The sequence below is a fragment of the Panthera uncia genome, chromosome B1 (assembly GCF_023721935.1).
Source record: "Panthera uncia isolate 11264 chromosome B1, Puncia_PCG_1.0, whole genome shotgun sequence".
Classification (NCBI taxonomy): Eukaryota; Metazoa; Chordata; class Mammalia; order Carnivora; family Felidae; genus Panthera; species Panthera uncia.
Window position 1 is genome coordinate 42,990,031 of NC_064811.1, and position 22,433 is coordinate 43,012,463.

At 42.3% G+C, this 22,433-nt stretch overlaps 1 protein-coding gene across 2 annotated transcripts in view; it reads right to left on the bottom strand.

Annotated features, from left to right (window-relative positions):
* KDR (kinase insert domain receptor) overlaps positions 1-22,433 on the bottom strand; it is a 46,587-nt gene that overhangs the window by 20,201 nt on the left and 3,953 nt on the right. For both annotated transcript variants that reach the window (XM_049630477.1, XM_049630476.1), the window contains exons 2-16: positions 21,504-21,597; positions 19,311-19,507; positions 15,949-16,079; positions 15,550-15,718; positions 14,820-14,959; positions 13,960-14,137; positions 12,418-12,532; positions 12,163-12,326; positions 9,866-10,022; positions 8,871-8,994; positions 8,207-8,315; positions 6,799-7,140; positions 4,570-4,716; positions 4,112-4,243; positions 339-445 (exon numbers count right to left, since the gene is read on the bottom strand). In XM_049630477.1, coding sequence (XP_049486434.1) covers positions 339-445; positions 4,112-4,243; positions 4,570-4,716; positions 6,799-7,140; positions 8,207-8,315; positions 8,871-8,994; positions 9,866-10,022; positions 12,163-12,326; positions 12,418-12,532; positions 13,960-14,137; positions 14,820-14,959; positions 15,550-15,718; positions 15,949-16,079; positions 19,311-19,507; positions 21,504-21,597 — 2,306 coding nt within the window. The remainder of the gene's footprint in view (positions 1-338; positions 446-4,111; positions 4,244-4,569; positions 4,717-6,798; positions 7,141-8,206; positions 8,316-8,870; positions 8,995-9,865; positions 10,023-12,162; positions 12,327-12,417; positions 12,533-13,959; positions 14,138-14,819; positions 14,960-15,549; positions 15,719-15,948; positions 16,080-19,310; positions 19,508-21,503; positions 21,598-22,433) is intronic.

Genomic DNA, 22,433 nt, shown 5'->3' on the forward strand with positions numbered 1-22,433 from the left:
TGATGTCTCATTTTCAAATAAAATTCATGGAGTTTGAGAGTCAGTCCTATTATAATCCTGCATCCAGTGTCCCCTCAACCCCCAAATGAGCTCTAAATGAAGTACTTAAATCTTAATTACATTGGACAGTCCAAGCCCTTTTCTCCTCTAGTGGCTTCTATCAATTAAAGCCCAGTGGTCCAGCCAAAAGAAAGTGGGAAAGAATGTTATTGTATTGAAATAAAATTGTGCCCATTGAGCCAATAACAATGGGAAGAAACAACTCAAAGAGCCCCAGTCAGCTTTCATTAATCATGAAAACCAACGTACATGGGATGGAAGGGAAATGATTTTGTTACCCGCTTAACGGTCCGTAGAACGATGACAAGTAATAACCAGAAGAACATGGCAATCACTGCTGTGCCTACTAGAATAATGACCTCCAAGTTCGTCTTCTCCTGGGCACCTAGAAAGACACAACAGAATGCTGAAAACTCATACCTTTTGATATAAGAGGACAAAGTTCAACAATAAAGCAAGATCTCAAGTTTACCAACTTGGAAAAAATCCTAGATAATAATAGTCACAAGCATCTAACTTGAAGGGATCTATAACATTCTTTTTTTTAAATTTTTTTAATGTTTATTTTTGAGAGACAGAGAGAGAAAGAGAGAGAGAGAGAGAGAGAGCATGGAAGGGAGAGGGGCAGAGAGTGAGGGAGACACAGAATCTGAAACAGGCTCCAGGCTCTGAGCTGTCAGCACAGAGCCCAGCGTGGGGTTCAAACTCACAAATGGGAGGATCATGACCAATCTGAAGTTGGATGCTTAACTGACTGAGCTACCCAGGTGCCCTGAGTCTATAACATTCTTAATGGATAATTTAAAGTTTGCAAAACACTGCTCATGAAAACCTCCAAAGATAAAATTCTTTTTTTTTAATTTTTTTAACATTTATTTATTATTGAGAGACAGAGCATGAGCGTGGAAGGGGTAGAGAGAGGGGGAGACACAGAATCTGAAGCAGGCTCCAGGCTCTGAGCTGTCAGCACAAGGTCCAACACAGGGCTTGAACTCACAAACCGTGAGATCATGACCTGAGCCGAAATCAGACGCTTAACCGACTGAGCCACCCAGGCGCCCCTCCAACGATAAAATTCTAAAGTTAAAGACAGGAATTAAGGATATCAAGGATAGAAATGTTGATGTCTTAAAAGAAAAAAATCATAAGAAGGGTTGAAGGAAGAGCAGTCTTCGATGGAAAGAAAACAGATTCCATTCTACAGGGGAGAAAAGTAGTTATTTGGCGGGGGATGGAATAAATACCCGGTTTTGCACAGAGAGTCTGTTTTCATCTGAATGGAGTTTGAGAAAGGATTATATAAGAAAACAAGTGGTCAGCAAGGTACTGGCTACCATGCACCTCCTAGGTGCTCAGTCCTTTAAATATGTCATCCCTCTTGATGTTCTCAGCAACTCTCAGGCTTCAGATGGAGAAACAAGCTCAAAGAGGTTAAGCTACTCCGTCAAGGGCACACAGCAAGTGGGTGGAATGGCGAAGAATTAAACAAGTCTGTCCAACACCAGTTAACCATTACACTACCCTGCCCTTGATTGGCAGGAGTCTGAGTGAAGAAAAGAGAGAAATCCAAGATGAGGGTGTCCCGTATGGCCTGGCAAGATGAGTTGAAACCACCCACGAAAGGAAAGGTAGAGGTCAGCAAGGAAGCGGCAGATGCTCGGGGCTCCAGAGGACGCTCTGAGTGGGAGAAATTAAATGCCAGAGCTTTTGAGCTAGGAGTGATTAGCAGAGAGGTGATAAGGAAGCAATTAGCACATGGGGCTTCCCGATGGATGAGTGCAGAGTGAATCAAATAAGCCGTTCAAGTGGCCCAAGGCAGCCTGAAAAAGGCAGAAGTCCAAGTAAGTAACTAGTTAGCCGAATAAGAGTTAACAGTCTGGAGACAAGTACCAACTATGCCTGGAAGTAGATTTTGTTTCTCTGGTGGTTCTATTGAAGAAACTTTCTTCTTTAATTTTTTCTATTAATTTTTTTTTTTTTTTTTTTTTTTTTGAGAAACAGAGTGTAAGCACAAGCAGGGAAGGGGGAGGGGGAGAGGGAGGAAGAGAGAATCTAAAGCAGGCTCCATGCCCAGCACGGAGCCTGACGTGGAGCCCAGTGTGGGGACCAATACAGGGCCCAACCTGGGCTCAGTCTCACAACTGTGAGATCATGACCTGAACCAAAATCAAGTGTCAGACCCTTAACTGACTCAGCAAACAGGCACCTCGTGGCTTTCTTTTTATACACACTTTTTAATTTTTTTTAATGTTTACTTATTTCTGAGACAGAGAGAGACACAGCATGAGCAGAGGAGGGGCAGAGAGAGACGGAGACACAGAATCCGAAGCAGGCTCCAGGCTCTGAGCTGTCAGCACAGAGCCCGACATGGGGCTCGAACTCACAGACTGTGAGATCGTGACCTGAGCCGAAGTCGGTCGCTCAACCGACTGAGCCACCCAGGCGCCCCATACACACAGATTTTAAAGTCCATTATACCTAGTAAAGAGTTCAAAGATTCAATTGTCTATATAATTAATATTAATATAATTAATAATTAATACACTATAAAACCTTGGTTTGCGAGCATGATTCATTCCGGAAACATGCTTGTAATCCAAAGCATGCGTATCTCAAAGAGAATTTCAAGAACCATTGGTTCAGTTGTGATCATGTGACACTCATATTGCAAGACATCACTCGTTTATCAAGTTAAACAATCGCTTATTGAATAACTTATTAGAAATGTTTGTTCACCTTGCAGGACACTCGCAGAACAAGTTACTCGCAATTCAAGGTTTTACTGTAATTAAAGCTTCCATGTTAATATTATCTCCATGTTAACATTAGGAAGACTAACCGACACATTAAATATCTACTTCTCTCCTTCTCAGTATTATTCTTTTTGGGAACTAAGTAAATGTAAGTTCTGTGCCAATGTTTCCTACTTAGGCAGGGGTAACCCGCTGCAAACAGCTCAGGGAGATGCGGCAGGGCATGAGAAAGAGCTGGAAGCCCCCACTAGGACCTGCCCTTAACATGAAGCCCTCTGGAAGTGACAAAAGCACCATGCCACTTGAAATTTTTATTTATTTCACACACTTGAAATCTTTATTTGCAAGTGCAATCTATAAAATGGTGATAAGCCTACAAATGTGAAAACAAGTCACCAAGATGCAAGATTTGATAGATTGAGGGAAATAAAATCTAGAGTTTGAGAGACAAGTGAGGACGAGTTCATAAAAATCCATCCGTTTTTCCTTCTGTCACCATCCTTCTTTCTTCCCCTTTCTGTCACAAATTACCTTTCCCATCTGGGAAAATGCCAGATTTCACATCACTCCTGCACACACATAGGAGTTTCCTTTCACATTTAGACACCCTAAAATTTCCATGCCATTGGAGCAATGGTCTGTTGTTCACAATTTTAATTATCTGCAGTCCAATGAAAACTATGAACCCTTGTGATTGTCTGGATAGCACTGATTTTGACGATTAAGCAGTAATTCCAGTGTTTTCCCAAGAAAATATAGAGGTATCACTTCTACAACAAGTTAATCGATCCATTCAAATGAAGAAAAGAAACAAGGGAAAGGAGGATATTCTACCTGCCTGGCTAAGAATTTTCCCATAGTGAGTACTGCCAGGATGGGAAATATGATTCAAGTAGAATTAAAATAACATTGATTATTTTTTCTAGTTGAAATAATATATACTTAGAGCAGAAAATTTACAAAGTACAAAGAATATAAAAAATCACCAAAATACTCCCACTGGGGTGGCTCAGTCGGTTGAACATCTGACTCTTGATTTCGGCTCAGGTCATGATCTCACGGTTCATGGGATCAAGCCCCAAGTCAGGTTCATGCTAATAGCGCAGAGCCTGCTTGGGATTCTCTCTCTTCCCCTCCCCCACTCACATGTGTATGCACTCTCTCTCTCTCTCTCTCTCTCAAAAAAAAAAATAAACAAAAAAAATCACCTATAATCCTCCCACCCAAAGTGTATGAGCATATATACAACACAAGCTATTTTCTAAAAACACCCGATGTGTCCATGAATTTCCACTGACCTTCCACGATGAAAAATGCCTCCACTTTTGCACACCCAAGAACACTGCATGCCCGGCACGTATACAGGCCTTCATCTTCCTTCCTCACCCTGCGGATGGTTAGGTTCCGGTTCCCATCTTTCAGTACAATACCTAAAAGAAAAGAAAAATGGTTGTTTCCATTTATGAGGTGATGTGGTGGAGTTGTTTAGGAAAAAATTTAAAAATATAAATGATGTCTTTTCTTGGATGAGCATCTAATTCCAAAGAGTGATACAGGAGGCACTGCTGACTCATCACCAGTCCCAGCTCCCATGAGAATTCAACAAGGCTCTGAATTCTGAGTCTATGAAATGAGCCAGACCATGGACACTAATATTGCTTTTTTCCTACCTAAAACAAATCAAGGCATAAGGTGGGTTTTAGATCCTATCTCTGAGAATTCTGCAACCAACCAGAGATAGACATAGTCTATTCACCTGAGTCTTCAACAAGTGTTTCATTATCTTTAAACCACGTAATCTGTGGAGGGGGATTCCCAGACGTGGTGCACGAAACTTCGATGGTTTCACCAATACTTGTTGTTTGATTCTCCAGGTTTCCTGTGATCATGGGTGCCACACGCTCTGTGCACACACACACATACAAAAATCATACAACATGTAGTTAAAACTTCTGAAATGGTTTTAGCATCAGTAAACTTATAGTTTAAACTTAATAAACAGTAAACCACTGATTTACTAAGCTGAAAATACATAGAAGCTAATAACATTACTCTTGGCCACTGAATAAAGTTAATGGAAGAAATAAGTCAGGACAGTTGAGAGAGATCACTTTGGACATCCTTATTAGTGATTCTAGCTGGTCGTCACATCACAAAATAAAGGTTGTCACTTTTATGGGGTTTTCTTCTAACTAGACACAGCTTCCCCAAGGGGAAACTTTCCCTCCCATGAAAGTTCGAGACAGTGACACCCTTGAATTCTGCATGTTTCTCTTGGTAAGTGCAAACCTTCAGTGTAATTCAACAAAGAATGCCTTATGTATATTTGGCACTTTTTACAAAACTCACTTACACTATTTCTGTTGCTCATTATCAATCATACGATGGACAAGAATATTAACCTTCTTTTGCAGATGAAATAACTGTAGTTAAGGGGGTTAAACAACTTCTCCAAGTCCCTATAACTCAGTGAACATTTGAACTAATGAGCTTATAAGACTAGTCTGGTGCCATTTCCACTAAAACACAAACAAGCAAGACAATAATCCCTAAAGAAAGTCAAAGATTTCAAAAATTAAGCTCATGGGTATTTGTTTCAATGTACAGCAAAACTTCAGATGTACCCTTTCATCAAAGCATTATAGAAATGTCTTGTCCAAAGCAATTGAAAGCAATCTTGCTGAAAGAATCCACTGCAATATTTAGCAAAATGGGATCACCTCAGTGGTGAACTACACTGGGATTTAAGCAAATGTCCTGGGCTCTATTCTATTTCTAAGGATAATTTTAGGAAAACGACTTAGGAGTCCTTAGAGAAGCAAACCAGGTCATTGTGAGCACATATTTCCTGGGCATGGTCTCTTTCATATCTCTTTCTGAATTCTTCCTTTAATTTGAAACAGGACCGGTCCCCAAGATGGTCATATATGTGATAAGATACAAAGGGCCCTGGGAATGACTTCACCCCAAAAAAATTCCTTCTTTTGACACCTAAGTCTTAACACTAGCAAACACTACCCTAGTGTCTATCTGAGGATACCTCTTAAAATATGCCAAGGCCTCTGAAGAAGACATTATTCCTCCAAAACCTTAGTATAGATTCATTCACCTGGGCAGTTCCCCATCTTAACAGTAAAATCAGAGAATGCACACATCCCAGAAACTGGAAAGGGACACTAAAGAGAGGAGAAAATGGAGGGAGTCGGCACAAAGAGACTTTCCCAAGTTTGTCTGATTTCCCCAGAGACAGAGGCATGGCCGCATAGCTTTTGCGCAAGACACAAGGTTAGATAAGGTGTGGAGAGTGGCTCCATGCGGAATTTACAAAGCTATCTGCTCACTAAAATTATCATCCCATTGATCTTATGCTGGACTACACGGGATGACCCAGAGGGACAAGCAGTGAGTGGTGCACCCCTCCCATGGGCTCTCACAGGCCCTAAACAACCCCATTGTCACACTCTTCATGTAGTAGGTATCTTACTGAGCACCTAGCATGTGCCACTGTGTTCTCTGACGCGAGCTACTACAAGGAGTAAAACAAAACAATTCCTCTCCTCATGGACACCGAGACCTCAACGTGCTACGACCGCCTGGTGGTTGCCTGTGTTCTTATCTACCTCCTCACCACTCTGAATTCCTGGAACCTTCTTAGCTCACAGTAGGCATTCCATGAACATGTGTCTACTAAAATAAATAAATGTCCAAGGATAAAGTAGAAATTTCCCCAGTTTAGGCTCATCCCTCGGAAATCCTAATGAAATCCTATCATTAGAGCTGGCAGGAACCATGCTATTTTCTCTTTTTAATACATCATTTCACCACTATCCGCCTCTTTCTGCCTCAAGGACTTTCAGTGAATAAGCTGAGTGTGTACCCGTCTACTTCATAGGCTCCTATACGATAGTTATTTTCTCACAGTCCCCAAAAGCCCTACACTGAAGGCATTCCAACAGTCTTTGATGATCCAGAGTTGCCTCCCTACCTAAAACCATGAGCTGTCGGACCACACAATGTCTTTTCTTGGTCTTCCTGTCCTGAGCAAAGCACACATAATCTCCTTGGTCCTGCAAGGATGCGTTCTGGAGCTCCAGGATCAAAGTGTCGCTTGTGCCATTAGAGAACGTGGTGGCATTCATTTTCCAAAGGGCATCCAAGTTCTTGCAGATGGGTGTAGGCAGCTCTCCCACGTGGACTGGCAGAGCCTGAGAGCCAGCCTTGTACCACGTGAGGTTCTCAAATGTAGTTCTGTCTGCAGTGCACCACAAAGACACCCGTTCCTGTTCGGTCGGCTGGGTGCCGGGCTGCAAAGTGATTTCAGGGCCCCCTGAAATACAAAACCCATGGCTAGAAAATGGCGATTTAATTTGGGCAGCGCGCTTTTGTCTTCTTGCCACCCCTAGACTGCTATAAAGCACCAAGAAAAGTGAGGCCCTCGCAATCCCAGACGATGTCACACAGGGAAACAACCACACGAGACAGCTCGGGACTCAAAATAGGTTATTTTACTAAGGTGCAGTCCTCAGATATGTATCAAATCTCCACTTTGAGCCCTAAACACAGTTTTTGAGATGAAAATAAAAAATCCAAGACCTATTTACAGCAGATAATTATAACACGGAATTTTAAAAATGAGTTCCTCATCAACACATCACACTCAATGACATTAAGGCTATAATTACGACAACGAATTAGCCCACGTTGAACTATTTCACCCAGTGCAGTCAGCTAAAGCTTATCCATAAAGCTAAGATGAACAGGCAGAATCAGCAGCATTGGGAGGAAACTGTCCCTATGTCATTACAATTACCTCCAGTCAATGCTGTCAGCTGCTCAGCAGCAAGCCCACCAACACCGATTGAACCCCAAGAAGCCACACACTATGCTAGACTCAGATGGTGGGGACATAACTAGTACCCAGGACTAGTGGCTAAAAATATGTGAAACAGGGGCACCTGGGGGCTCAGTTGGTTGAGCATCCGACACTTGATTTCGGGATCCCTGGGTCATGGGATCAAGCCCCGTGTTGGGCTCTGTGCTGAGCATGGAGCCTGCTTGGGATTCTCCCTCTCCCTCTTTCTCTCTCCCTCCCTCTCCCCTACTCTCTCTCTCACTCGCACTCTAAAATAAGTTTTTTAAAAATTAAAAAAAACATATGTAAAACCATTCTCTCCCCTGAGCGAACGGGAGTCAGTTGTGCTGATTTCACATGAGCCCAGGAGCTCCCTGAGAAGTCTTCATTTACGAACAAAAGCATCCCCAGTGTCAGTCCAAGGCCTTTTCCAAAACCACCATGCCACTCAAGAATGGCAAGGACCACAGACTATCAGACAGCTTAGCACCCCCTTGGCAAGAGATCCAACTCCCCCTCCCCCCCAGAGAGCAGTACTCACTGGTCACGTGGAAGGAGATAACCCTCTCTCCTCTCCCAGCTTTGTTGACGGCTTCACATTTGTACAAAGCTGACACATTTGCCGCTTGGATAACAAGGGTACTTACAGTCTATGAAAAAAACAAATCCCAGGCTGTAAACGATGGAGGCTGTGTTCATGCGCATGCATTCAGACTCAAATTCAACCTGTAAGACCCGCCTACTCCATTCATACTCCTGCACTGACCTCTCTCAAATCCACACAATTATCATTATGCTGGTGTGGCTCACACATTACACAAAATAGACTTTGGAAACCAAAAGGGAAATCATGTATTTTAGCCTAACACTGCACACATTTTCTCATTTCCATACTCGTAAAATCAGAATCACCTTACAATCGATGTACAGAGCTAACAGCATATGTGTTTTATCTTTCTCTGATAAGATACTAATAAGGCGATGGTGCTTCTAACAGTCAATGGTGTTTTCAAACTGACTTAATATGTTAGTATTTTATCGTACAATTAATGTGACTATCAATCTCTAACATCCCTCACGTTTGATTACACCATGCTTCTACTCCATCCCCCCACCCTTCCATCAAAGAGAGAGAGAGAGAGAGAGAGAGAGAGAGGGAGGGAGAGAGAGAGAGAGATTTTCAATTTAAAGAACTTCAAACTCACTTTGTTTTTTCCTTCAATTAGGGCAAATTGATTTTTGTTGACTTCAATTTTATTTCCCCCCTGGAAGTCATCCACATTTCTCCATTCTTTACAAGTGTATGGGTTTGTCATTAAGACAGTTTGGCTATAAGGAAGAAATAACAGCTCTTATTAGGACTTAACTTTCCTTTAGTTCAGATCCATAGCGAGGAAAGGAGTCAGACTTTGGTTACTACGTTCTTAGAAATAACTTTCAGCGCACCCTGCCATGTTACAAGACTTGGCGCCAAATAAAAATAGGCCTCAGCAAAGAAGGAAAAGGTTCTAGGTAGATTCATTCAGGATACAGGAGGGAAACAGCTATTCTGGGAACAAACCTCCATTCATAAATTGAATCGACAAGACAATTCAAGTTAATTTAGTTCAAAGGAAGACAAGGAAACTAAGAAGTCATTGGGCTTCTTAAAGCAATCTCCCTGGGACTGTGGCCTTTGTGTAGGAAATGGTCAGCATCTGAGGAAGAAACTAGTAGAGGCCGTCTCAAAAACAACAACAGGAAGTGAACGGCTCAGGGTGATAGTGGGTGGCCTGGTTTTTTTTTTTCCTAAGGATGTCTGGACTCGTGTTAGAACCTGATAAGCTGGGCCTGAGAAGCCAAAGGCTCTCATCCATCAGCTCTTCCTCTGAGATGGACCTTCTCCCAGATAAGGAGAGACGTGGTATTCACCAGTTGCTTGGAGTAAGGGAAAGAAACAAAGATTGGCGATCGGCAATGTGAGGGAAGGGCCTGCATTTGGAGAGGTGTGCCAACCTAGGAATAGAGAGCTAGCTGATCTCAAAGTGGGACACCAACGAAAGACATCTCCTAAAATGTTAAGACGTGGAGAAAGATGGAAAGCACCGCTTGGGGCAGAACTTTCTTAGGAAGGGCCTTCTCAGGGGGAATGGAATCACACCGCAGCATGGCTGCATGAAATGCAGAACAGCAGGGCAAAAGAGGACGGGGTCCTACTCACGCAGGCCTGTAGGCACACTCCTCCTCCAGCTGCCAGTACCAGCGGATGTGATGTGGCGGGGGGACCGCGTAGACCGTGCACGTCAGCGTTTGCGTGGTGCCGTACTGGTACGAATCCACCGGAGAGATCAGGGATTTCTCGCCGATCTGGGGTGGGACTGGAGACGGGAAAAGTCACTTTTGAATTGTCAATCGGCTTGGAGGAGCGGAAGGGGGAAGCTTTCATCAACCAAGGCCTATGTTTCTATAAGCATATGATTCCACTCCCATTTTCTTTCTCAAAGAACAGCTAGACTTGGAAACAGGACACGGAACTTCTAGCAAAAGTCATCCTCCTCGCCAGCGGAGGACTTTGCACAAGTCTGGACACCCTCTCTCTGCCTTGTTATCCCTACATGTTATCCCTACATGTTGGGGATAGCTCTCCCTGTGCTTCCAGTCTCAAGAGATCAGGACAGGAAAGGCATAAAATCATTGTGACTAGCACAGTAAATACGCTTATTATGTGCCGGGCATCGTTCTAAGTGCTCTAGCCAGAATAATCCATTCGATCCTCATAGCCACTATCATTGTCCCTTTTACACATAAGAAGAATGAAACAGAAAAGTCGAATGACTTGCCCAAGATCACCTACCTCTCTTCCTCCTCCCTCCCCGTCTCCTTCTTCCACTTCTTTCCCTCCTTCCTTCCTCCCTCTCTCCCTCCTTTCCTTCCTTTTCTTCCCTCCCCCTCTTCCTTTTTCTCACCCTTTTTTTTTTCTTTCCTTTTTTTGGCTCCAAAGTCATTAATGCAAAACTATTCTCCCATCATCATCAACTTAAAGATTCGGATTATACTCTCAAATTTTGACTTTTTATGTTCATTTTATCTGGCAGGGTAAATGCTAAGGTGAATCAAATGGTTAGTGGCTTCATGAATTCTCGAGATGGGCTTATACACTATCCATTTTTACATCTTTGTTTTGTGCTCATTTGCTTCTCCCTACCCTACTTATGAGCTTTCTAGCTTCTCGCCTTTCCCAAATCCCCTCCTCCCGAGTGGCTTCTAAATGACATTTCTGCAACCTATTTTCTTTAAAATACTCCCTGAAGCTGACGTCCCAGCAAAGAAATGAAGTCAACCTCAGCAGACATACAGAGCAGCGGCAGGATATGTGGGGAAGCACCCTAACGTTGTAAGAGAAGATCCTGAAGTTGTAATGCGCTGCGCCCATAGGGAGAACAAAGAATGCCAACAGAGAAGCATTTCCCAAACTGTGTCTAGAGCAAGAGATGAGTGGATTTCTCGGGTTGGAGGGGGATGCTCGGCTCAAATAATTTTGTTAAGCCCTCAATACTCTATGTCTCTCCCCCTGGAGAATGGCAACATACATAAGCATATTAAAGGTCCTGATAAGTCCTGCCATATAGACACCTGTTGTCCATTGACTTAGCATCTCAAACACTTCCTTGACCATAATACCATTTTATTCCCCATCCAGGACACTTTCAGCTTGAAAGAACAAAGTTCAAATCATCCTTAGATCAAAAACTTTTTATCTTCCCTTTATAGCCTCAGAGTCAGATAGATCTTAGACTCCTGTTTTTAAAAAAAAAAAAAATTTTTTTTAACTTCCAGCCAGCCAATGTCAACCTGCAAAAGCCTTCTGAGCTGGGATCTGCCTATGCCTCAAAGTAGCAGCTTCCCACAAAATTCAAAAAGGCTCTTAAACATTTGCATGCCAGGTGCACACTTCCGTGAGACAAGGTCAAAGGCAATACAACAACTGTTCCCGGAGGGGTGCTTATTTCACAGCATACAGCCATTGAATGTATCATCTACATCAATGCTGCATGTGACTGCTGAACAGTTCAGTTGCGTGGCCTCTTAAGCACGTACATCCAGAGCGTGCTGTCCTACACCTCACCTCAACTCTACTGCTCTGGATCATTTCTATAAAAAATTTTTTAATGTTTATTTTTGAGAGAGAGAGAGAGAGAGAGAGAGAGAGAGTGAGCAGGGGAGGGCAGAGAGAGGGAGACACAGAATCCGAAGCAGGCTCCAAGCTCCGAGCTGTCAGCACTGAGCCCAACGCGGGGCTTGAACTCACGAACTGCAAGATCCTGACCTGAGCCGAAGTTGGACGCTAAACCCACTGAGCCACCCAGGCGCCCCTGGATCATTTTTATACGTAGAAGCCTGTTCCTGATGTGAGTGAAGCAGAAGGTGTGACAAAGGACTGGTGGCGCTGTGTAGGAAGCCGTAATCATACCCTTTATAATCGGTTTGGGGCCGAGAAGGAAAGCGGAACAAACTCACCATTCACGACCAGAGATACCACGTGGCTCTGTTTCTCCTTCGAAATGGGGTTGGTAAGGATGACAGTGTAATTTCCTGTATCTTTTTCACTCACTTCCATAATAGTCAGTACATGCCCCACTTTTATTGTGTGATTGGACTCAATGGGTCTTCCATTTTTATACCTGTGGGGGAAAAAAAAATCTCGGGAATTAGTATAATTTAAGGGTTTGCTTTCAGGGGGAACAATGCTTTGCCGTTATTCCTAATAGTTACCATTTTATTTCCGGGGGAGGGTAACCAAGGTACTTCACAGGCACTCTGACACGGTCTCCCACGATGGCTTCCACCAAAGATTCCATGCCACTACCAAAAGCGACAAAAGGTTTTTCTGGAAAACGATAAAAATAATTACTCCTACGAATGTCAACTTCTTCAGTGAATGGTCATTTGGTTTGGTTTTTCATTTCAAATGAAGAGTCCGTGATCTAGGGAGTGTGAGTTGCCACAATTCAGGGATTCTCCACACTGCCTGTCCTTGGTCACGGTCCAGCTTCTCCCCATCAACTGGCCTCTGGATTTACCTTTCTCTCTCTCTGAGCGGCCACTGCAAGCCTACTCGTTGCTCCAGTCTCAGTTCAAGCGTTTGCTCCCCTGGGAAGTTTTCTCTAAGTCCTCCAGGAACCTCGGGTGCTCCTTCTCCTCCGTCCCCCTTGCACCCGATACCTACCCACCATCTGCCCCGGGACTCAGTCCTTGGACCCCTTCTCTTTATCTGCACCTTCCTCCAGGCTCAGCCATAAAGTGCCATTCACCCCTGACTTCTCCGGGTTCCAGACTTATATATCAACTATCTCCACTCGGACGTTTGATGGGCCTGTCCAAATAAACACACCCAACACCGTCGCCCCAAATCTTACTTCCCTCTCAGTCTTCCCCATCTCGGTCGATAAAGCCACCACTCATTCACCTCCTCACGCTAACGATTCAACTCAGCTTGCATTCTGTTTCTCTTAGGCCCCTCAGCCATTGAGTCAATGGGTGGGTCCTGTTGGCTCTATCTTCAAAACCATATCCAGAACCAGATCAGTTCTCCCCACTTCTGTCTCTACCACTCAGTCCAAGCCACTCACCAGCTCTCACCGGGATAAATGCAATTAAGCCTCCTATCTGGTCTCCCTACTGCTGCCCTTTCTTCCCTAAAGTGTTTCACATAAAAGACGCAGCAATCCTATGGAAACGTCAACCAGAGCGTGGCTCTCTCGGCTCCAGCCCTTCTATGAATGCCCGTATTATAAAATCCAAAATCATTACCCAGGCCCAAGGTTGAGTGCCAAATGAATTACCACCTAACCGCGGACACTGACGTGTTATTATGTGACATGATTATCAGCGAAGGCGAATAAAAAAGAAACGAAGTTATTTTGCTCAAAGCCCCACAGATAGTAATTAAATCCAGGTTTCCTCAATTGCAAAGCCCTTGCTTATTCACACAGGCCCCTCAGCCTCGAAATAAAATGAAAATGTAAAAACTATCGTAGATAACAACACTCTGCTTAGTATACTGTAGTAACGGCAGCCACAAACACTGCAACAAGTAAAAGTTAGTGAGCACTTGCTGTCTCGGCTCATCTCATCATCAAAGTTGGGATTTGAACCCAAGCTGTGCTCTTGATCTCTAGGGCATGTGGCCTCCCTCGCAAGAGCTCAGACATGTCTTCTGAATGAACAAAACAGGAATCTCTAGCTGACCTAACGTCATTTAGACGATCTCGCTTTTCAAGGCATGGCATGATTCCAAAGGACAGCGTCGCTTACCGTGGACCCTGACGAACGTGCTGTTCCGCTTGGTCATCAGCCCACTGGAAGCCGCACAGGTATACCACCCTTGGTCACTCCGGGTTACACCATCTATGGTCAAGGTGCTCAAAAATTTCTTCATCTCACTCCCAGATTGAGTTTTTAGGTCCCGGTTAACAAGCTTTTTATGCTGATGCTGAAAAAGAGTTTACTGAACTTTCAAAGTCCAGCATAACATCCCCTGGTAGCTTCTAGATGCCCACAGGACCAAGTCTTGACCCTTGGTGAATGCGATTCGTGCTAATAAGAGGTACTTCAGAACTTTTAACACCATCTAGGCTACCAATATATTTGGTTTCAAGAGAAATAAATGCAACCAACTGAATTAAGATTTTGGAAGCCTCACATAGTGGGAATGAGATGGACAGGTACCACAGAAACACAAGCAAGTATGACCACTGTTTAAGGAGAAGTATGTCTCATGCCCCCTCTTAAAGACAAATTCCCTTAAAGGGAAAACAGATCAAAGACTTTGGAGCACAGAGAAATAATGCAACCTGGAAAGATGTAATCACCTAGAAAAAACTAATCTTCACTGCCTGATTATAGCAGAGTGGAACCGAGTTTTTGGCATTGCATCTGTTTTCCATGGGTGCTATGCGTTCTGTAGTTCTTTTAAAGTAAGTGTGTGTGTGTGTGTGTGTGTGTGTGTGTGGGAGAGAGAGAGAGACAGACAGACAGACAGACAGAAGGAGAGAGACAGAGTTAAGGCCCTTGCATTTTATCTGGCCAGACAAGTCCCTATCTCTCTCAAGCAAACTCCATTGGAGCTTATTATCAAAGTATTTAGAGGTCTGGCTTTGAACTGTTAGTGTTACCTTCAAAGAAGGGTATTCCCAGTTGAAGTCAATCCCCACATTTAGTTCAGTCCTCGCTGTACAGTTTAAGACGAGCCTCTCTCCAACAGACAGCTCAACTCCATGAGGGGGGCTCAGAACCACATCATAAATCTTGTACCCTGGAGCAAGTAAATTGAAAACACAGAGAAAGAGGGGGAAAACAAATATAACTTTGCATGGATTTTTTCTCAAAAATGATGCAGCTTCAAAACGTGCCACATCATTTTTCCCTGAGGGCCTCAGCAATACTTGGTAACTCCCAGCAAAATCACCCACAGAGGCTTACAAAGCAGACTTGCAGGAATCTCAAAGATGTTGCCCGGTGGATAGAAAAGCAGTAAAATTTGAGTAGTCAAAAGCCAATGAAGCCAGCTTTAGTAAATTACTGAATTTTCCGTAAAATAGGTATAATTAAAAGAACGGATGCCAAGCAATGCTTTGAACATTGAATTTTCCATAAAATACGCTCCGATAATAACACTCTTTTCCATCCTTGGTCTTGGCAAGAGAGGCGAAAAACTCAATTGCACAGAGGTTTATTTGGTAGAGAAGAGCAGATATAATGAATTGCGCCATACCAGATCTTGAATTAATATCTTTTTCAATATCCCTTGTCCTTCCCCCTATACTTTAATCTTCAGGATCTTAATATAGGAAGCCAATCTTTAATGTCTAATATTAATGATACGGAAAGAAACTGTCCACTTACCTACAACCACAACTATGTACATAATAGACTGGTAACTTTCATCATTAATTTTTGCTTCACAGAAGACCATGCCAGCATAGCTGATCATGTAGCTGGGGATAGTAAAGCCTTTCTTACTGTCCCAGGAAATTCTGTTACCATCAGGGACAAACCTCTTTTCTGGATACCTCTGGGTAGAGAAAGAAATGCCAAATATTGAATGAAGTGCTACCCAAAAGTGAAAACCATGTAAAATGATCACTAAAGAATTCATCAGTAAAGAATACAGATCGGCTTTATTTATTATCATGTTGGCCCTTCCCAAAGGATCTTTAACACACATGATTGATAATATATTATATAGAGGCTGCCCTTCTTATTATGAAAATATGAGAGATGATTGAAGAAGATGTAACTTACTGCACAAAGTGACACATTGAGGTTGGAAATGGACCCAAGACATGGAATCACCACAGTTTTGTTTTTGTTCTCAGTGATGTACACAACGCCATGTTGGTCGCTAACAGAAGCAATAAATGGAGACCTGTAATCTAAAAGAAAATCGAATTCCATTTGTTAATGGTACTCACTAGAAAAGTTGGTCTTGTTTCAAGTTCATAAACTCTAACCGGAGAAGTGAACGATTAAGAATGACATTTCACACCAGGCAAAGGAATCCACAGGTTGGTCTGCTGGCAACTATCCAGCTCCAGGGATATGTGGCTGTCGGAGTGTGTGTGCGTGTGCGTGTGCGTGTGTGTGTGTGTGTGTGTGTGAAAAATCTGAAAGAAAACTCCCAGAATAAAATTGACTCTTCTCCCTAGGATCGTCAACAAGTGGAGTATATTTTATAGGCTGCACATTTAAACAGATTGATCAGTACCATGTTTTTCAAAATGAAGAAGCATACTTCATTTTTCATAAATACTTTCATATACACATATGCATTCCTCATACACACTAAACGTTTTTCAAGTACATAAATCTTAAAGTAATTTTTTTTTAATTTTAAAGTAATTTTAAAGGTAAATGTGTACACTTTACCTACTGAGTTTTACCGATGTTAAAAAGAATTCATAGTCTTTCTTTAGGCAAATAATGTCTAAGTACCATGAAAATAAACTAATGGCTTCCAAAGGATCTTTAAAATAAGCATAAAATAACTAACCATTTTTGGATTCAATTACTCAAGAGAAAAATTTATGTGAGTATTTAAGACTGTGAAGACTAGATATAAGATTAGTTATAAAATAATGTTCAATGGTTATTGAATTTAGCTTAGATTTCAGCAGTCATTAATATCTTCAATGACAAAAACTCAAAAAGCCACCGTGGCAAAAAGTGGGAAGAAAACAAAGGAGATTTTCATGTCATTCAAACATTGTTCATACAATGGGGGTTTTTTTCTTGATTTTTTTTAATGTTTATTCATTTTTGAGAGAGACAGAGAAACAGAGCACAAGTGGGGGAGGGGCATAGAGCGATGGAGACACAGAATCTGAAGCAGGCTTCAGGCTCTGAGCTGTCAGCACAGAGCCTGACGCGGGGTTTGAACTCCAAACTGCAAGATCATGGCCTGAGCCGAAGTCGGATACTTAACCAACTGGGCCACCCAGGCGCCCCGGTTCATACAATGTTAATACACTGCTGGGAAACTACTCCGTTCCCCAGAGATAGAGTCACTGTGGTGTGAAACTGCGCTTGAAATCTCACAGAGATAATGGTTCATACTGCTATGCCCAACAAACGTGATCAAGCATTTACGGGGCCCTTCAGGGTGGTTGGTCCAAGTAGAGAAAGAGTTAATTAAACCAAGGAGAGAAAGGCAGCTAATTCCCTGCAACAGCAGAGGTTTGATTTCCTTCCCAGCTGGAAAGCACAGAAAGGCAGCCAATCCAGCCCACCACATGCCATACCCATTATCTTATGAGGCCAAGACCCACTTCCTGGCTCCATCCATTGCTGGAGGGAATGGGGTCAGAAGACTAAGGAAGTAAGGTAGGGATGGGGGGGAGGGCATTAAAGGGCTTTCCATAGGGAATACTTCAATCCTTTCTCTCTCATTGTTAAACCTCATGACCAAAATCTTGGACCGCTCACCTCCTAGAACATTAGACTTAGACAGGAAGCAGAATTTAATGGTATACTCAAAGACAGGCAGTGCACAAATAAACAGTGCCAGAGACTGCTACTTCTTAATATTACCTACCTTTTAGCCACATGCTATGAAATATTACCAAGCTTGCTTACAGAACAAGTCTTTGGAAGCTAAGTTAACCCTTTACGTAAGAATAAAGCTATTCAGTAAATCAATTCTATTTCAGTATTCCAAAAAAAGGAAATAAACAAAAGAAACCCAAACAACCACCCATCCTCTCAAAATAAAATATTTACTGTAACTCATGAAATGAATTTTCACATGTCTCCAGGTTTCCTGACTCAGGGAGAAGGAAATAACGAGATATTATGGGAGAGGTTCATCTTGTAGTACTTCCAGACAGGCCAAAAGCAGGAAATCCTTGCAATCTTCTGAGAAAGCCTGATCTCCCAAGACTGCCAGATCAAAAGGAGCCAGAAATTCTCAAAGATCTGAGCCCTGTCTCTCTCAAATTCTGCAAAGGAAGGAGGAGGGCACAGAAATCTACCTTGGACTGTGCTTACACTGGGCAAAAATAATTCTCAAATATTGTGCAGTCCAGGAGTGACATAACGTTATTTTGATGTAGTCTCCGGTCTTCCATTGCACTGACCATACTGAACTATTGAAATGTAAATGGAGAGACACAAGTGTGTTTCCCAAAGCTAATGAAATTCCTGTTCTGTAAAAGATGCTTCTGAAAATAAGTCTAAACCATCTTCACCTGCCTCAAATCCTCTGGGATATAAAAAATATATATAAATGTATAAATAAAATGTCTTAACAGCTCATTTTCACTGTAAAGGAAAATACTTAGTATATCCAAGCAAAATACTACATAACACTTACCTTCCCCAAAATTATCTGACAGGATTATAACTAGGTTTGCATAGGAAAATTAAGGTAGTGTAAGATTTTTGAAACACAAAAGAAAAAATCATTTATATCATAAATACTTAATACATGTAACATTGTGTTTTATTCTACACGGATGTTAAATTGACCTCCATGATGTCAATCCCAAACTGCAAACTCTAGAAAGATGTGGCACATCATCCAAGATCTCAGACCACACAAGTGAAGGAAAGAAACACTGTCCTCGAAACGCTCTTTGAGGTAGTGTCTTCATTTGCACAAGAGGATGAAAATTGTTTTTCACAAAGTAGAAGTGGGAAAAGAAAAGTTCTTAGGTAGAAAAAAAGCTTCAGCGCCCTTGGCTGTTTCCCGGTGCATTCCTGGGAAAATCTCCTACCCTGTTTTAGATAACCTATCTCTCCATTGAAACCTCTCCATAACTCACTCCTGAATCTTCCTTTTCAAGGATTGCAGGTTCTTTTTCTCAAACATCAGAAGGCTTTGTATAAATCCCCGTAGCCAATTGTGAACACAGATTTCCCTCAGAAACAAAGATCAGAACCACACCAAGTGGGCAACAGAGATGTCAACAGGGCCCAAGTTCCAGAACAAATCAGTGAGTCTTATCCTCGGGGGAAGCCTTGAGAGAGAATTTTGTGTATTCCTGTTGGCAGACAGCCTTTGGAGTGAGCCTTTTGTTGTACTCCATTGTACTCAATTCTGCTTTGCGCCTCTTGTGTTTTATAACTGGCAAATCAACTTGGGAAGTGAATTCCATTTACCCACTTACCTTGAACATAGACATAAATGACCGAGGCTACGTCAGTGTCCTGGTAGAAGCACTTGTAGGCTCCAGTATCATTTCCGATCACTTTTGGAATCGTGAGCGTCTTACAGAAGAAGCTGTCACTGCAGTCCGTCACCTCCACTCTCTTCTCAGAGCCACTCTGATTGTTGGGCCAGAGCCAGTCCAAGTCCCTCTGTCCCCTGAAAAATTAATTCCAGGGAAGTATTCATGTGAAATGCCACACTAGGAGACTGTTTCTAAGAAAACAGAAGGTTTTGGTTCTCAAACATCTATAAACTCAACAGACAGATTCACAGCCTTTTTTACCAACAATGACAGGCTGGAGCCACCAATGACAAAAAGCCATGAACTCAGCTTCAGACATCACTGATAAGAATTCCTGGGTTTACTATTAATTAACTCATTCACTCAACAAATATTCATTCAACATGTGCTACGTGCCACATGTTGACAAAGTCTGGGGATACAGCAGTGAACAAATCAGACAAAAATCTATGCCGTTATGGAACTTTAGTGTAGTTAGAAGAAACAGGCAATGACTTAGTGAGTAAACCTCTTTAAAGCCGAAATTCTTTAAAAGTAAGTAAAATATATGGTGTAAATAAAATGTAAGGCGGTGATAAGTATTATGGAGCAAATATAGAATATGCAAAGAGTAAAGAGTTCTGGAGGGATGGGGCTTGATGAAGCCATTTGAATGTAAGGAGGGACAGTGTTCCAGGCAGAGGGAACAGAAAACGTAAAGACCCTGGGGCAGGAGTATCTGGAGTATCAGGGGAATGGCAAGGAAGCCAGAGTGGTCAGATAAGAGTGGGCACACAGGACGGTAAGAAGTGAGGCTCTGAAGGAAGAGGGCGCAACTTTCTAAGAGCCTCGTAGATCTTACGCAGGCTGCATTCAAACAAAGGTTATTTTCACTGCAGCACTTCCCTGCAAAGCCCTATGAAAGATGGTCCACATAAAGAAGAATGCAACATCATTGATTCTTCTTTCAAAGAATCTGAAATTTCCATGAAGTTGCAGCTACATTAATGAAGTTACTTTAACACACTCCATAGCTTTTTTAGGACATAAGAAAAATTTTTTGAATGACTTTTAAAAGGGAATGAGGGATCTGTGGGGATTTTAAATAAGCTCTGTTATTGAGGATGGTTACAAGGAAAATCTAAGAAATATGTCTTCAAATAGCAAAGCTAGAGAAATAGCACTGTTACCGTGTTTTTTACTCGAGGGCTGGGTATTGGTGACCCACCCTTGATAAGGGGACAAGGGTATCCTTTACACCTCTGCAGTCTAAAATAGATCTGTGTCATTGTGGTGAACACCTGGTGTTCATCAAGCATTCTCAATGGCGGTAAGCTGCCCAAGATTCTTTGTGGACCCCCAGCTCTCTTCTCAGAGGGCAGCATCCCCTCCAGCCATCTCTCCACCTGTTTGTCTCTGCCAAAGACACACTGAGAGGTTCCTGCAAAGCCTCTGGGTCGCTACGTTAAACACCAAAGTCTTCTACCTTTCCTTCCGGGCAGGGGCTGTAAGACAAACTTAAATGCTTCTTCTTCTTTTCAAAGAAGCCTGCTTCCCCAGTTAGCAAAAATCAAGCGCAGGACTTCTTGCTACCAAATGAGAAGAGAGGCATTCCACCACATCAAGCCAAAGCATGAAGTCCATTACTTGTGCAGAACACATACTCAGTAATATTAATGGCTGAATATTAAATTGCTACCCCAGTCATAATTTTATCATAAAATAAAATTCTCGGAAAACCATAAAATAAAATGTCCAAGAGCCATCCTGAATATAATAAATAGGGCCCAAATTCCTTCAACTGCATCCCTTAAGGATAAGTCCTCAATTCCACTTGTTTATCCAATATTTAATGAACGTCTATTATATACTATATGCCAGGTGCTATTCTGCGTGTGTGTGTGTGTGTGTGTATGTGTGTGTGTGTATGTGTGTGTGTGTTGGCAGAGGGCAGCAGAAAAAAATGCCAGCAAAATCATACAAAAATTGTGGGAGAAGTGCGTTCTCATTTTTTCATTATTAAATCATTTATTAGAAACCTCATCATATATAATTACATCTCTATTATAATTCTGCTTAAGGAAATTATTTTCCCTCAATAAACACTGAGTTACTTAACACAGGAAATCTGAATCTAAAATTAATCCTTACCTGCAAGTAATCTGAAGAGTTGTATTAGCCATAATTGTAAGTATGTCTTTTTGTATGCTGAGTCTGGGTGGATCAAGGGAAACACTAGGCAAACCTAGAAACAAATTAAATAAATGAATGTAGTTGCCATTGAGTCAGACCCAATAGGAAACACCTTCTATAAACAATGCACACTCTATACTTTAAAAGGCCTCTTCAGCAATTCATTGTGTAAAACTGTGAATTTACTTTTCACCATTCCCAGTAAAAGTTCACAAGCTGTGTCATAACAGGAAGAATGGGCAGATGGTCATAAACCAACACAAAAGTTCTGCAATTCACGGAGCTAGGGTGGAGTTCCTGTTTTCCTGCATTGCCAACTTCAAGGTCTTACAAAAGGATATAGGACATTGAAACCAAATGAACCTTCATCTGATGATCTCACTCCCTTGGGAAAGGACCCACTGACATTTCTTATAAAGCATAGGATGCACACATTTGACTAAATTGCTGATTAATGAATACTACTTAGAGAGATTTCTATACAGTTCGTCTATGTACCCTGAAGGGGGGAGGAGTGCCCCTGACATTGTCTCATTTTCCTTTATCAATTTTCTAGTGCCCTTCCTCTGGTAAATGAACTGCCAGAGTTGGAAGATGGTAGGTACATTAAAACTAGATGAGGGGCGCCTGGGTGGCTCAGTCGGTTAAGCGGCCGACTTCGGCTCAGGTCATGATCTCACGGTCCGTGAGTTCGAGCCCCGCGTCAGGCTCTGTGCTGACGGCTCGGAGCCTGGAGCCTGTTTCAGATTCTGTGTCTCCCTCTCTCTGACCCTCCCCTGTTCATGCTCTGTCTCTCCCTGTCTCAAAAATAAATAAAAATGTTAAAAAAAAGAAAAATTTAAAACTAGATGAGAAGAACTGAGGAAAAGAAAACATTTGCCAGTGTCC